The sequence below is a fragment of the Phoxinus phoxinus genome, assembly GCF_949152265.1.
Source record: "Phoxinus phoxinus genome assembly, chromosome: 1".
Classification (NCBI taxonomy): Eukaryota; Metazoa; Chordata; class Actinopteri; order Cypriniformes; family Leuciscidae; genus Phoxinus; species Phoxinus phoxinus.
The window spans coordinates 9,474,184-9,491,057 of record NC_136876.1 but is presented as its reverse complement, the minus strand read 5'-3'; the positions used below and the strand labels follow the sequence as shown (position 1 = coordinate 9,491,057).

Genomic DNA, 16,874 nt, shown 5'->3' with positions numbered 1-16,874 from the left:
CTTCTCGTAAAACGGTCTGATGATTTCCTGGTTATAAGAAGAAGCCTCGCCCTCAGAAATACACGATGGGCTCTGATTGGTCAGCTTGGCGCAGTGTGTTATGATTCGCTAAGCGCCTAGTTCGCGCTGTCCGGAAACGTCTTGCCCGTTGCCATAACAGTAGTTGCACGTGCTCCGGTGTATTGTAAACACAGGCGTCAATATTGCCTTTTCAATTTCAGCCCGAATCAGACTCAGAGAATATTAGTGGAGAGGAGTAGAGCAGAATTTGTGCACGAACGGCTGTTACAGGACGTTTCAGAAAGGTATGTTTTTTTTTGTATATATACGTCTCATTCTTTTTACACGCTGTTATTTGTGAATGCTACTGTTTATGCTAATGCTACTGTTTATGTTACAACACGCAAATACAGTCGAGTACACGCAAATACAATTGAGTTCATACAATCGTTTAAACTCAATATTACAATCCTCGAAGGGATTTATTGATCAGCACACACACACACTCACACTCTCTCTCTCACACACACACACACACACACACACACACACACACACACACACACACACACACACACACACACACACACACACACTACAAAACGAATGTCGCCAAATATCTGTCGTCAGAACTATGAGCACATTGCGAGACTAACCACCATGGTTTTACCACGGTAAAGAAAATGTTTACACATAACCATGTTTAATGTAACGTTACCTGTAGCCACGATACAAGTATTTTATGCCGTGTTTCAGACTTATCCCTTGATAAAACATGAACATACATACAGTGAACTAGAGTATTTGTATTATCTGACATACATTTGACACTAATATATTATTTAGCCGAAAAGTGCAACAGTAACTTATACTCAATCTAAGTAGTCCTTTAAAAACACCAAGTGCAGCTTCAATGTAGTGAAATATATACTATAGAGTACACAAATAAACCTCAACTGAACAATTAAAAGGTTATTTCACCCACAAATGTAAATGCTGTCAGTAATTGTGTTGTTCCAGCCCCGTAAGACTTTCGTTCATCTTCGGGACACACATTAAGATATTTTTGATTAAATCTGTAGGTTAGCCTAATTGAAACTTGCCGGCCCAGAAAGTTAGTAAAGACAAAGTTTAAAATAGTCCAAGTGACTACAGTGACTCAACCATAAGTTTCAACTATTGATTTTCTTCAGTGTGAGCCTCTGAGTGAGTTCACGTAGTGTAACCATAGACAGTATATAAACGGGACACAGCGACCCCATAGATTTCAACGGAGAAAAGTGAAGTCGCCAGGCGTACTGCGCAGGCTCAAACTGAGCTTGACGACGTAGATGTGACGTGAGCAACCTGTCTGACAGCTGTCAGTCTTCTAGTAGCTGTGGCTGTGCCGAGAGAAATCTGAATCATTCCCTTCCAAATCTCGCAGAGCAACTTTATCACTCTCTATTCGGTCGTTAAGTCTGACGTCACGCATGACGTTTAGCCTCTTCCGGGGCCAAGCCCACCGCACGTCCAGATCCAATAACAATAGCGGAACCTGTTAATTTATTTACGATCACGTCTTTCTTTAGTGAGGCACCCTTGCCAGTCAAAGTTTCTTCATTCGTTTAAGATTTTTAACTTACCTTTTCAACTGCAGCCATTTCCTCTTCTCTTTCTCGTCACATGGAAAGCATTTTGTCGTCATTCGATGTAGCTCGAAGTGACTACGGTAAAATGACAGTTGAATGTCACTTGCTTTTTTTTAAATCCGATCTATTTAAACAACACGGGACACCGCACTGCAGCATGGTAAAACTCGGGCGAAAGCAGTAGGTAGGTAGAGAGGACCCGTGCCCGGTTGCATAAAGCACCTTAAGTTTTTCCCTTAATATGACACTTAAGGGGCAATTTTCCCTTACCTAAGAGAATAAGGTGTTGCATATAATCTCTTAAACGATTCTCTTAGGTAAGGGAAACATTTAAGTGTTTCACGACAGCGATCCTGGATTCACGTTATAAAAGTCTGTTGTTGCCATAGTTGCGCAAAACACTAACACTAGCGGTTTCATCAAATAAAGTATACAGGCTATCGGAATGGATAAAGAAAACAAACAAAGAAAGCCTAATTCACCTTTGGCTAAGCCCCGCCCCCCCCTTAGTTACTGTTGCTACCTCCGACAACTTCATCTGGGCTCTGGTTTGGTATCAACATGGCTTATGCTGTGACGGCTCTTCCTGCTGAAATTGTATTAAACTTTTATAAAGCAGCAAATAAAGTGTCCGATAGAAGTAGGCAAAACATGACCCAGCGCATATCCTAATCGAGACGGAGGCTGGGACTCACAATATCAGGAGAAACACTGTTCATGCAAAGCTGGGTAGGTCTCTATTCACTTCTATAATCGTTATTATTTACAAAGCAAACGGACTACGCGAGTATAAAGTTGTATTTATTAGCAGCGTGTGCTAGCGTATCAACAATTAGGGCAGAGAACCGAAATCATGACCTAAACAGCATAAAACTGTGTAACTAGTATAACTTCACAGTAAGGTTAAAAGCTAAATGTATCTTAGAGCAAAAGTGTGCTTGTTGATCCTTGAGGGGTTTCGCTGACTGAGGACGTCCACACAGTTTAATCCAAAAACGACACTTGGCAGTATTTTACTTCGGTTTTGGAAAGGGGAAAAAACGGACACCCCCCTCCAACCTCTCTGGGAAACGTGTATCTGTGTTACAAATGCCCCAGGCACAACGTTTAACCATATGTTTGATAAAACGACGACGTAATAGCCTGCCGAGACCAAAAATATGAGACGCCTGTGTTAAAGTAAATGGAGCGCTGTGAAAAAGTGTCGGACCCTCTGTGGGAGCTCGTTCTTGGCTGCGCTGTGATTGGTCAATCTACATTCTAGGGCGTGGCTTAGCCAAAGGTGAATTGGACAGAGGAGGAGAAATGTATTCTTCTTGACGAATATGGTAAAAGAAAAACACTTTTGAAAAGCAAACTAAATCCCAATGTAACTGCGGCGAAAAAACAGAAACAGTGGGAAGAAATAACGGAAAAAATGTATGCAAGGAATCTTGATGTGAAGAGGACGGTTCAGGAAGTCCTTAAAAAATATAAAACCATCTCTGTATTCGCAAAAAATTACTCTTAAGGTTACGATTTTGCAAACCTTAAGTTATACTTAGTAGGGGTGGGAATCTTTTACCATCTCACGATTCAATTCGATTCCGATTCTTGAGGCCACGATTCGATTCAAAATCGATTTTCGATTCAAAAAGATTTTCGATTCAAAACGATTCGATTTTAACCATAATGATTTCTAATCGGGTTTCTGATCATGATCTACTCTCATCTGCTTTGCTATACAGAATGACAAACGGAGACATTAAAGTGTCTTTTTCACATTTATTAAGTTCAATTCTCAGGGAAGTGCCTTTTATCAAAAACATTGTCTGGTTCTCAATTGCTACTCATTAGTAGCTAGCTATAAAATAAGTTGGAACAAAAATAAAGTGCTTCTTCATAATACAAAATGGTTGAAAATAGATGCATTTCCCAGGAAAGTTGCAGTTTACCACAAATATCATGTAGAACACAACCGGTGAAGACACAAAACATCTATATTTCTCAGTCAGACTCAGTAACTAAAAGAATAACAAGTTATGAAAATAAAGTGCTTCTTTCAAAATGAAAAAATAGTACCCCTAAGCTACCTGGCGATGAAGCAGCGATAGACCGAGTTGTTTTTGTTTTTTTGCCCTCTCGGAGTTGGCAGGGAGTTTCGTGAAGCACTGCAGTGTGCGTTGGTCTGCAGCTGGCGGCTGATTGTACGTTCACAACGCCGCCGATTCGAGCTGCAGAAAATCTATGGTCGCCCTGTCAAGGACGCTTGTCAAAAAGTACGGGGAATCTTGTTGACGCTTTGGCCGCTCTGACGTAGCAGCATTCACAATGAAATGTAAACAGAAAAAACAAGCAATGCATTCGGCAGTTTAGGATATCGCACAAGATTTGTCAACACAGAAAACATTTCATCACTGGAGAGTTTTTTTTCCGACACCATCGTATTAATTGATTTTGATTAATATGCGTGAGGGAGAGAGAGAGCAGACAGCGCTCGGGTGAGTGCGCCCGCGCGCTCTCTCTCTCTCTGCTTGTTCTTATATAGCCTATGCCCTGTCAAGCGCGCCCTGTTAAACTGACATTGTTAAACACATGCAAATGATACACTTTCACTCTATGATGGTTAAACTGTGCAATTAATTATTTTTTTCTACTTAGGGAAATGACCGTTAAGGGGTTTTATGCAACACTTAACGCTTTTTAAGGGATTACTTAAGTGAAAAAACAGCATTTAAGGGAAATTCTAAGTGTTTATGACGTTTCACTTAAAAAAAACGTTAAATAGCCTAACACTTAAGGGTATTTTTCTGCAGCGAACTTAAAGGGGTCATGACATGAGAAACCAAATTTGCCTTGATCTTTTGGTATATAAGAGGTCTTTGTACCATTAAAACGTCCTGCAAGTTTCATAGCTTAAGACGTCCTCCCCATTAGGGGTGGGCGATATGGCAAAAATATCATATCACGATTTTTTTCAGGAAAATCACGATTCACGATTTTATCACGATTCCTTTTCATGTTGGTTTTACTATTTTGCAAGTGACTGAGCATCACAGCCAAACTAATGTCTCTATTTTAAAAACAAAGCCTTAGGTAACAACATATAAAATAAAAAAGAATGGCAGACATTTAGGCCAAAGTGGCGAAGATAAAAAAATCTTTGTCATTGTCTTTGTTATTAAAAATTAAGAACAAAGATACACATACACAACTTAATATACAAATAAAAAAAACAGTGCTTTATTTTTCCAGCTACAGGTGTATTTAACAGCATTGAAGAAAGTAATTAAATGAACAAATATGAAAATAAAACACAACATAGGCTTCACTGTATAAATTTTACATTGATTCTTATTAAAGCTACTATTAAAGTTCTTAGTCAAGAGTGAGTGAGATGCTCTTTGTATTTTGTTGTTTTATTAACAGGGATAGGTCTCCCAAAAATTTAAATTCTCTCAAGCCGCTTTAAACCCGAATAAGTCTCCCTCTTCTGTTGAAAATAAAAGTTATTTGGAGGAATGTGGGTAAACAAACAGTTGATGTACCCCACTGACTTCCATGATAGTTTTTTCCTACTATGGTAATCAATGTGGACCAGCAACCGTTAGCCACACTCCTCAAAATATCTTCTTTTGTGTTCAGCACAAGAAATAAATTAATACAGGTTTGGAACAACATTAGAGAGTGAGTAAATAATGACAGAATTTTTATTTTTGGGTAACTGTCCCTTTAAGGACAAGCGGCAGCATGTTTACTATTAGGGCTACTGTCACTTTAAGATCTGCGCGCAACGAGTCTAATATACACACGCATTTGACAAGGCAGATTTTTTCTTCATTTTTTCTATTGTTCTTTCACTTTAGACATAACCAACTTTGTTTATGTAAACCTTGTGTGTATTTGACAGTATTAGCGCAATAAGACTCGAAAGACTTAGTTCAGTAACGGGTGCTGTTAGACAGGCTTTTAGTGCATGTGCGCGCGTCGGGTCTATTGCGCTCAGAAAAGCGCCCGTTAGAACAGCGCATCAGCAGCGAATGACATGTTTAACCGGCAAGGCTTTAAAGCACATGCAAATAATTCATTTTTATGAACTACAGTGTCCCGTTCCTCTGCATTTCATGTGGATATACGTCGCGCTGTACAGTATGTTGAGACGGAGGCGCCAGAAATGCAAACTGATAAAATGGACGATCCTACGATATTTCTTCAAAAGCAGATCGTGGAGACATTTTAATCGTCCACGATCAAAAATCGTAATATCGCACACCCCTACTCCCCATTATAAACGAATCATTTATTTAATCAAGCTCTAAATACAGCTCGTTCTGGATTCATGGTAAGAAGTGACGTCACGGTACGAAGTGACGTACCAGCGTTTGCATACGACCGCCTCCGGCACAAGACAACTACGCTTTAAGCGTTCCAAACTCATTTCGTATCATTGACGCGCCCGCGCCCACGCGCCGCGCGCCTCACAAGTGTTCAGTCGACGGACGGACAGCGAGTGGGTCTGTGTACATGGATATTACGATGCCACGCAGATGTGCTGTTACTGGCTGTGGACAAACAACATCTTTGAATACGCTGCGAAAGATCCAGACGACAGGGAAAAATGGATGCACTTTATTTGTCCCAGTCACGGCAGTGGTAGAGAACAAATCCCGAAATGATGCTGGCTTTGCCAGAAAACTGTTGCTCAAAGATAAGTCCGTGCCGACTATTCTGGGCTCAACAACGACGACGCAAACTGTAAGTAATGTATTTAAAACTTTAAACTACTTTTTAAATACGCTGAATCCGCACAGGTTCTGGCTGGGGGCGTTAACAATTGATGCATAGGCACTGACGTTAGCCAATCACAACAGTGGGGGTTAGCACTGAACTCTTAAAGGGGAAACACCCCCAAAACAGACTGTTTGAATCAGAGGATGAGAAACAGGGTGGGAAAAGGTCATAAATCACTACATTTTAAAAGTTTTTTGTAAAAAAAACTATAGTAATACTATTTTGCACCTAAGGGAACATAATAATAAAATAAAAAAAACCATGTCATGACCCCTTTAAGGGAAAATCCCCCGTCCCCCCGATTGCCTGCGAGCTTCTCCGCCGGTCTATATGGTAATTTCTCGACTGTGCGACAGTGAGTCGAGTGGTTATGACGCAATTGTTAGCCTATTTTTACAAAAACTGCTTCTACGGGGCCATAACGTAAGATACAAGGTAATGGAGCCTTTTATACATTGTCGTGTTTCTTTAGAAATAAATAATGGACAAATGGAGTCTTTAAACGCCTCAGATGTAAAGTTATTCGCTGTCAAAGTGACGCCAAAATGAATGGGAGTCACTGGAATGCTAACAGCAGGTGATGGCTTGATAGCCAATGGCGGCGCCGGGGAAGCTTCGGTTTCCGGCGGATGGATTATTACCCCCTTGAGTGTAACAGCCGAGACGATGTTCCTCTGTGTGGGCCTCTGAGTGAGTTCACGTAGTGTAACAGCGCAGCACTTCTGTGTTGTACGTCAGTACGTAGGCTCACTATTGGCCGACGCTGGTCATGCGTGATGCGTGTGACGCACAACACAGAAGCGCTGCTTATTTTTTTTACGTACAAAAAGTATTGTCGTCCCTTGATAAATCATGATGATTGTCAGTTTCTGCACATAAAAACTGTTAGAGATCTAATTACAATGTATTTATCATAAAATCAAACCATGTTTCAGTTCATAGTTATGTAGCTGTAGTGGTTGAAGATGAGCGCCATTAGTGCTGGTCTTTGTATTATTGATGTTTTATCCATGTCATATTGAGAGAAATAACAGTATCATCTTTTAATATAGCAGTTTTATAGGCTTTTATCATGTATCCTGAGTCAAATAATGTGTTTCTAACAGCAAACACTCAGAATAAAGTGAGATGATCTGCTGATGATCCTGAATGGCTTGTTGAATGAGTGTTGATAGTCTGAGGCTCATCAATATTAACAGATCTGCTGAAAACACTCTTTATTTCATGACAATAGTTCCTGTTTTCACCTCATTTATTATGCTGATGTCTTCAGATCTCCTGTAAATTGACTTAAAGCTCATTTCATTGGTGTCAATAGACTAGGCTAATTGTTGGTTTCTATATAGAGATAAAGACATAAATGCTTAGATGTGTCATTTAGCCTAGTATTAAAACAAACTCAGTAACTGATAACTTTGATTTTTGCAGATCAGCTCCTCCCACAACAATCACATCATCAGTGAAGCTCCTCCCACAGCAATCACGTCATCAGTGAAGCTCCTCCCACAACAATCACATCATCAGTGAAGCTCCTCCCACAGCAATCACGTCATCAGTGAAGCTCCTCCCACAGCAATCACGTCATCAGTGAAGCTCCTCCCACTGTAATTCTCCAATAAATGCTGGAATATCCCCATCAGTCTACAAGTGAAGACGAGCAGGAAAGCATCAGGAAGAGCTGAAATCTGCAGAGACTGAGTTTATTAAAGAGGACAGTGAGAACACGAGTGATCCAGAACCCTGCAGAATGAAACACACTGAAGATCCTGAAGAACAAAGAGGTTGGTGTTTATTCTTCATTCATTCATGATGCTGGAGAACATTCATGTTAGAAACATTCAAGCACTTCTTCACATTTAGACAACCAGTTAAACTATGGGAAATGGTACAAAGTGTTCTTGTTTGTTTGGTCAGTAAAGGGAGGTTTGAGAAACTGTTATATTGATTGTCAACATCAGGTCCAACTAAATATTTGAGCTGTTTTATTTTACATTTATAACTGGCTCACATTTTTTTTGCAACCATGTTACCAAACATTTTGACATTTCTCAATTTTTGATTAGATTTCTATTCACAAGCTTGTGATTCGATATTGATTGTTTTGGATATACTGTATTAGATAAAGTACATGGCAAATGTTCTCAAGGAAAGAAAATATCTCAAATAATGCTGTAAACTATACATGGGAGTCAGTTTGTATTACATTACTATAATATTGAAGGTTAAAATTTACTGATTTGTGTACGGTGAAGAGAAAGTCTTTATTTTTTTTATTTTTTTTAAGTTTGATGAAATGCAAATGGTCTTCAATCCACCTAGAGTGTGATGGGGGATGGAATATGGTTTTTCTGAGGTAGATGTGATGTTACATGACATTGTTTACAAGTCTTCTTTCCGTGGTTGAAACACTAAGCGATTACATGAGACATGTTACATGTTTAGATGAGTTTTACTGTATCTTTTAACATACCGTCAGACGTCCATTCATGTTTATTTTGAGCTGTAACTGATATTAAAGAGGAGATGATCAGTTCACGTGTGTTTCTGTCACGCCACATTAAACAGCGCCAAAACGGTTTATATATTTTTTTATTTTGTAATAAAATGGACGTAATTTCAAACTGTAGACTTTTTGTTTCATATCAAAAGCACAAAGATGTTTGCGATTTATTGGATAGACTAATCGATTCTTGGGATTTAAGAATCGATATCGGTTCGTAAAAATGAGAATCGATTAAAATCGAGAAATCCATATTTTTTTACCCAGCCCTAATAAACAGTAAACTGTATTAAGTAAATAAACTTTCCAGATTGGCTGCATAAAGATTATTGCGATTTATTGGATGGGATGTGCGCTACAATGTTCCGGTCATTCATCAACTAAAAACAGAATAGACTTATCGATTCTTGGGATTCTTGCCATAATCAATATTTTTTTTACCCAGCCCTAATAAACAGTATTAAGTAAATAAGCTTTCCAGAATCCCAGAATGGCTGACAGTGATGTAAACATAATTATAGTTATTATAATGTAAGTTATAATAGTTATCATAGTTATTCAAATGTAAGACGACATAAAAAAAGACGTGTTCCTCAGCTAAATTCGATCATCATTCACACTTTCGTTTGAGAACTAAAAAGATTAGTGAGTACTTTAGTTACATTTTTTGAGCAAAACTAGAGTTTTCTCAAGTGTGCTGAGATCAGTGAGCTTGTGCTGGCAGCTGCACTGACTGACCGTTATTGTTTTTCATGAGACTTTTGTGAATACCTGATACTTCACTTTGACAGTTTATTTTTAAACCTAGTGATTTTATAGTATTTATTGGTATACAATTATAGTTTTTGTTTATCACGTTAAAAATAACATTTGAAGTGCTGAACATTTTTTGCGTACAGTGTGTCCAATTACAGGCTCGTTCTTATTCCAACGTTCACATTAGCTTCAAGTCTTTATTGCAATCAATAAAAATGCTTTATTGGCAAATTAGGCAAGTGTGATAATGGCATTAAAATATAAATAAAACATTAAAAAGGCAACCATAATTGATGGTTTTGTGTGGATGTACAGTAAACCGAATGTTCCCCAGAAATGCTCGAGCTGGCTTATTGAAAACGAGGAAGTAACTGTGCATAATTCCTAAATTTCCTGAATTCCTAATGGACTATAAGTCATATTAAATTGAATAGATTGCGACAACTATTCATCAGCATGCACTGATTAATCTGTTGTAGAAAAAAAATAAAAAAGGTGCAACCAAATAATGTGCTGGTGCGACCAGAAAGTTAGAAAGTTGGTAGCACCAGTGCAACCAGTGGAAAAGTTAGTCTGGAGCCCTGAAGAGTCTCCCCTCAGATTTCAAACACATTCCAGTGAGGAGGAGTGCAACTCCCCATCACTAGACACCAAACTTGTGTTCGATTTCTTTATATGTGGTCAAGCGGTTATTTGGGGGTTCGCCGATGTAAGCTTGACCAGGGTTTTTCTTGGGTCAAAAATGGTCTTCAGTGGTAGTCGACACAGACACAGTAATCCTTTCTTGCCCTCTTTTAAAAAAAAAACCTGTGATTTTTTTACCTCTGGATTTCATAGCTTTGTAAGATAAAATCCTTCTTTACTAGTTCTGATAATTATTTTGGTATATAATCATATCAATATTAAAAAGTAGAAAAAAAAGTAGCATTAAAAAGTTTATTTTAACTAATAGTCTCGAATAAAATTCAATTGTAAACACTGTAGTTTATTAAGGCTAAATTTTGCTAAGCATGTAGGCTACTCTTACTAAAAAAGCAGGTATGCGTTCTTATTTTAAGAGGTGTTCTGAGTAAATTATTTGTTTGAAACACTGTACAATATGGTTTGATTTGTTAACATTAATGCAGTGGTTCTCAACCGGTGGGGTGCGGACACTCCTGGGGCGAGTAGGCTACAGGAAAATTCCCCCCATGTTGAAATGCAAGTGGTTGGACTATTATAACACAAACAAATCATCCTTCTGGCGACTTTTTTTGTCAATAGCAACAAATCTAGCGACTTTTACTAGTTAAACATGCGCCCTGTCACAAGCGTAGCAGTTCATCTAGCCTACATTACTCACCAATCAAATAAGACTTTGGCGGGACAAATTTTTTTTAAATTTAAAAGCAGGAAAAACCCTGTTGACCAGAGTTCTCGTGGGGAGAAGAGTTTATTGAAGGTACTAGTGTAGCGCAGTTCTTCAGCAGCGATGTTAGCATGTCGGCCTTCAAAGAATCTTAACCCAGTTGATAAAGGTTACAAATACATCTGACTAAAGTTAATTAGAAACAAACAATCCTTCAATTGGTAAAGGTTTGGCCATTTGCTTTGTGAACACACACGAATTATGGACATGATTAAAAAAGATTAAATGGTCCTGAAAAAAATAAGTGCATTGGAAATGAATGAGACACATTTCATCTAGTGGAAGCTCATTTTGAGATATCAACCTAAACATTGGAGCACTGCTTGTTTAGATTCATGGTAGTAGAGTAATTCGTTTTTTTGGAAAATGCATATTAATGCCATATTCTACATCCCTTAATCCCATGCCATAACTTAAACGCTAAAAAAATCCACCTACCTTACTATTAATACGCAGTAAATTAGGAGTTTAATGAGGCAAAAGTTGTAGTTAATAGTGAATGTGTTCACCATACTGGAGGTGTTACCCATATTTCATCTAAAAATATAAAATTGTATTTATGTGCATTTTTCATAACAATGAACACAATTTTTAACAACTTTTTTCATTAAATTTTTAAAACCTTTTTTTTTTTTTTTTTTTTTTTACATATACAGTACAAAACATTGTTCATTTCAAAGTAGATTATTTTGTATGTTAAATCTCCTGCTGTTTGTGGTGTAAGCTGTTATGATAAACAACAGTTAAGATGAAATAGAAAAATAGCTCTTGAATTGAAAACGTTATGGCACTGTATGTTTAATGTGTTTATTACATTAGATAATTCTGTCATTGATCAAATATTTGAATAGTTCTTCAGAAACATGTGATTTACTGTTTTAAAAGTAATAACTGGAAGATAGGGCTGGACGATATGGCCAAAATTTATATCACGATATATTTCTTAATTTCGGTCGATACGATACAATTCCGATATCGATATGAACAATATAAAAGCCTCAGGAAAAACTGGCAAGAACGCCCACAACTAATGTCTGTACCTTCAAACTTCTGAAAAAATTATTTCCCAAGTCTCTGAAACCTCCTCCTATAAAACTATATAATATTTTAGAAATAAAAATGGTATGAATAAATTATTGTTAATATTTTATTTGTATTTAGCCTTCATACAAGTAATGTGAAATAATTGTCAAATAAACATAAGTTAACTCAACTTATTGATATACTTTAACTTTAAGCTATAGGCTAACATAGGTTGATTATATTATTCTTATAGATTGAAAAAAGTGCTTCAGCCAGGATAAAGAATATGAAAATTGTTCAGTTGCTGCAGAAAACAAACCAAAAAAAGTGAGCAACAACAAAAGCGTATGTTGCTGAGGGACATTTTGAGTGTTGATGACACGCTGAAAATCAGAATAGATTTTTTGACATGCGCACACTGCACAAATATAGTTTCCAGCTGTTCGCACATAATAACTCCATTCGCTGAATCCGCCATTTTTGTCTGGCAAAGCAGTCAGGAGTTAATTTAGTAGATTAACGTTGGAGGATTTGAACTTGAAAAACGGAGTGTACTGACGTCTTTCCGCGGTTAAAACAAGATTTCTTCTTATATTCATTCATGTTTATTTGATGCTTATAAATTAACTAGAAGGAAGAGATGAGGCTCGACAGCGATCAGTCAGACACATTAAAGAGCCACAAAACGGTATTTATTGTTTAAATTTCTAGACAAAATTGCCAAATTTGAAAGTTGAGGCTTTGTTTCATATCAAAAGTAACCTGATCTGTCCTGTCTGTCGGCGCGTTGTCAGCGTCCTCTCTACCCCGCAATGTATTTTTCACTGCGTGAGAACATGGTGTGGTGTGAGAGCGGCGTAATGTTGGACATAGCGACAGTAACTAAAGGGGCGGGTCTTTGTGAACTGTCAATTTACAGACAATGAACATATGAACCGTTAGGCCGTGCTGCTTACATTATCACGGAGTAAAAATGAAAACGTAAACATAGCCCACGCCTGTAATGTATATCGAAATATCGGAAATGTGTTTAAAAATCATATCACCGTTATTGAAAAAAATTATATCCCGATATATTGATACTGAATTATTGTCCAGCCCTACTGGAAGATCTATGTTCCTCATTCATGGAGATTTTCAGGGACATGCATAATTAATTTATAAAAACTTTGTCCTTTCACTTTATAATCATATTTCTCTCTTTGAATTTTAATGTACTGAAAATGCAATTAAACTTTTTTTTTCTTTCATTTCAGAGCTGATGGAAGTGAAGGAGGAGAGTGAAGAACTGAGAGAAGTGAAGGAGGAGAGTGAAGAACTGAGAGAAGTGAAGGAGGAGAGTGAAGAACTGAGAGAAGTGAAGGAGGAGAGGGAAGAACTGAGAGAAGTGAAGGAGGAGAGGGAAGAACTGAGAGAAGTGAAGGAGGAACATCATGTCAAACCTGGAGAAAAACCTTTGTGTCGCTCAAAGACTAAAAATAAATGTTTAAAGAAAAGAAGAGCCAAGAAATCTTTCACCTGCACTCAGTGTGGAAACAGTTACAGAACCAAACAAAATCTTGAGCGTCACATGATAGTTCATACTGGAGAGAAGCCACACACATGTGATCAATGTGGGAAGAGTTACACATGCAAACAAAATCTTGAGCGTCACATGATAGTTCATACAGGAGAGAAGCCATACACATGTGATCAATGTGGGAAGAGTTTCACACAAAAAGTAAATCTTGAAAATCACATGAGAGCTCATACTGGAGAGAAGCCGCACACATGTGATCAATGTGGGAAGAGTTTAACGCGATTAAAAACACTTAAAGAACACATGATGATCCACACTGGAGAGAAGCCACACACATGTGGTCAATGTGGGAAGAGTTTCACACATAAATTAAGTCTTGAAAATCACATGAGAGTTCATACTGGAGAGAAGCCGCACACATGTGATCAATGCAGGAAAAGTTTCTCATCCAAACAATATCTTGAGATTCACATGAGAATTCACACTGGAGAAAAACCTTATGAGTGTTCACACTGTGACAAGAGATTCAGTCAGTCATCAAATCTGAAAATGCATGAGAAGATCCACAGTGGACAGACGCTTTTGAAAGTCAGCTGAATCCATGATCGCTTGTCTGGGACAAGTGGATTTTTTTGAAGGTTCAAGTGAAATAATTTTACTTGGCCGACCAGACAAGTAGCCTGATTTAAATGTCAGTAACAAAAAATAACTTGGTAATCTCCAAAACGAGACAATGATTCTGATTTTGTTACATTTACGACCACACTGTGAGGAAACACTGAAGTCTTGCTCCACTGTGTGGAGACAGAAGAGTCTCCCCTTACTATTGATTGCCCACATCGGTTTCCATTCTCACTTTCTCTAACCCCTCATCCTCCTCATTGAGCATCATGAACTGAAGATACTTAAAAGAACAGGGCAACATTTTGGGACTTTAGCGCATTCACCGTATACCCCAGAGTTAGACAAGTCCATACATACCCTTTTCATCTCCATGCGTGCCGTACCTCTGTCTGACGCACTCACCGCTAGCCTAGCTTAGCACAAAGACGGGAAGTAAATGGCTCCAGCTAGCATGCAGCTCCCATGTAAATAGGAAAATGTTGCCATTATTTTGTCACTTATTGGGAGGAGTATGCTAGCTGGAGCCATTTACTTCCAGTCTTTGTGCTAAGCTAGGCTAGCAGTACTTGATCAGAAAAAAAGTGCATTTTTGTGAGGTATGTTTCATGAAGCCAGAATGTTAAAGCGTAACTCGCCAAAATGCAACCTATGCTCTTTTTGTGAATGTACCCGAGTCAAACTTATGTTTAAAAGCATAATTCAGGCAGAAACGGCACTTTTAAGATTGGCCGTATTTTCGTCTTCAGTCAAATGGCCTTTTGAGTGGGAGTGCTAGGGGCATTTATATGATAGCAATTATGCTTTTAAACATAAGTTTGACTCGGGTACATTCACAAAAAGAGCCTAGGTTGCATTTCGGCTTGGTTGCATTTCGGCTAGGTTGCATTTTGGTGAGAGTTACACTTTAGCTAATGAACAAAAATGTTTTGTGCCATATCTGTGATTCGTTTGTTTGATATAAAGTAAAAAAGATGGATGAGCATTCTCTAAATGTGGTGATTCCATAATTTTGCCAGAGGTTTTATATGCATCTTCCCACAGAAACCAAAGAAGATAACTCTCACCACTAGCTTGCATCCCCCAGAGTGAGGTGCCCAAATGTTGATAATAAACAAACACCTTTTCCATGCCCCACACCCGTGTCAGGACGGGACACCGGCTGCAGTGGGGTCTCCTCGACCTCTGGTATTTCATTCATCCGGTTGATACGCCCACCTCCCCGTTGACTGTTTGGTTCTTCTTCTGATATGATGAATTCTGGGGGGACGTGTGTAGTGAATCTGACATACATAATTCACCTCGGTTGTTAAGCGTAGTTCTATACACAGTTGATTATAAACGCAGTACTTTGTTCCTAGCATGTTTCTTCATGACTGTTCAAGGATCGCGTTCCCTTTAAATGTTCTGAATGCGTGATGACGCGGAACAGTTGTCCGCGCCATTTGTTTTCTGTGTTTTTTCCTTCTTTAAACAAATGACACACACACTTGTGTGTTCAACGTGAGAAGTTGTCTCTTGCAAATTTCTGCAATTTCCACACTTAAACTATTTGTTATATGCCGATTTTTTTTTTTTTTATAAATTCAGATTGTGATTAATCAATAATGGAATCCAAAACAGTTTTCAATCTTCTAGCTAAAATTAGGGCCAAAAATGTATAATCCTTGTTTAGTTAACAGATGGCGCCAATTATCAATACACAATTTGTCTTTTTCTTTTTAAGGAAGATATGTGTAACCCACTTCAGAGTATGTACACCCTAGGTTCCAAGCATCCCCAGTGTAACGTTTTGACATGTGTAACTTTTAGGTCAACAAAATGTTTCAACACTTCACAACAATTTTGTTCACAATACCTATTGGCCCAAAATAAATGTAGAATAAAATAAAATGTCCTTCCTTTGTTGAAAATGTTCCTTGTAAATTTTCCTTAGGAATTCCAAAGTTAAATCCAGAATTCGAGTCAGTTAGTCAAGGGAAAGAAGTAAATATTCGTCAGGGAAAATCTCGTTGCTGCCGGTTATTTGAACTGACACAATCCTACCACAGGCTCGCCATCTATGGGTCAATGGTTCACCTGGTATAATTCCAGGACTGGAACTTCTGAAATTTCTGCTCACCTCATCAAAAAAAGACCTGACCTGTATATAGAACAGGTTCAGTCCAAAATCAATTATATCAAATAGTTCTTAAAGTTCACAAGAAGAAACAATAGCCATTTTAACTATTTAAATCAGAATATACCTTATGTCATTACAATGAAATGTAATTATAGGACAATTGTAATTGTATCAATATACTAATGAACGTTTTCTCTCTTTTTAATCCCTTTTTACGTAGGATTTTGTTAGATTTTAAATCAAAATAATTGAAATACAGTTTTAATTGAAAACCCATTTATATGAATTTACATTTGCTGATTTAACCACTGTGGTGGCAATTTTATGATATTCATTGATCTTTAGTAAAATATAGATGATTCAAAGAATGTCACATGTGTGTCTCTCACTTGTAGTGAGAGAAGATTCTGTTTATGTACCTGGGGAGGCAGAAGGGGGAGACCCTCCAGAGAACAGACGAACAAGGACCTCTGACCTAGATGTCAGAAGGCCATTTGGTGCAGGGGGGCTTAGTGGGCCAACTA

At 38.0% G+C, this 16,874-nt stretch overlaps 1 protein-coding gene across 1 annotated transcript; it reads left to right on the top strand.

Moving 5' to 3' along the window:
• Nucleotides 1-130: 130 nt before the first annotated feature.
• Nucleotides 131-15,457, top strand: LOC307009821 (uncharacterized protein; the record flags this gene model as incomplete). Its single annotated transcript, XM_079633933.1, has 4 exons — nucleotides 131-305; nucleotides 7,830-8,182; nucleotides 13,345-13,947; nucleotides 15,378-15,457. Exons 2-4 carry the CDS (start codon nucleotides 8,149-8,151, stop codon nucleotides 15,455-15,457), a joined length of 717 nt encoding a protein of 238 aa, XP_079490059.1. The 5' UTR covers nucleotides 131-305; nucleotides 7,830-8,148.
• Nucleotides 15,458-16,874: the final 1,417 nt, after the last annotated feature.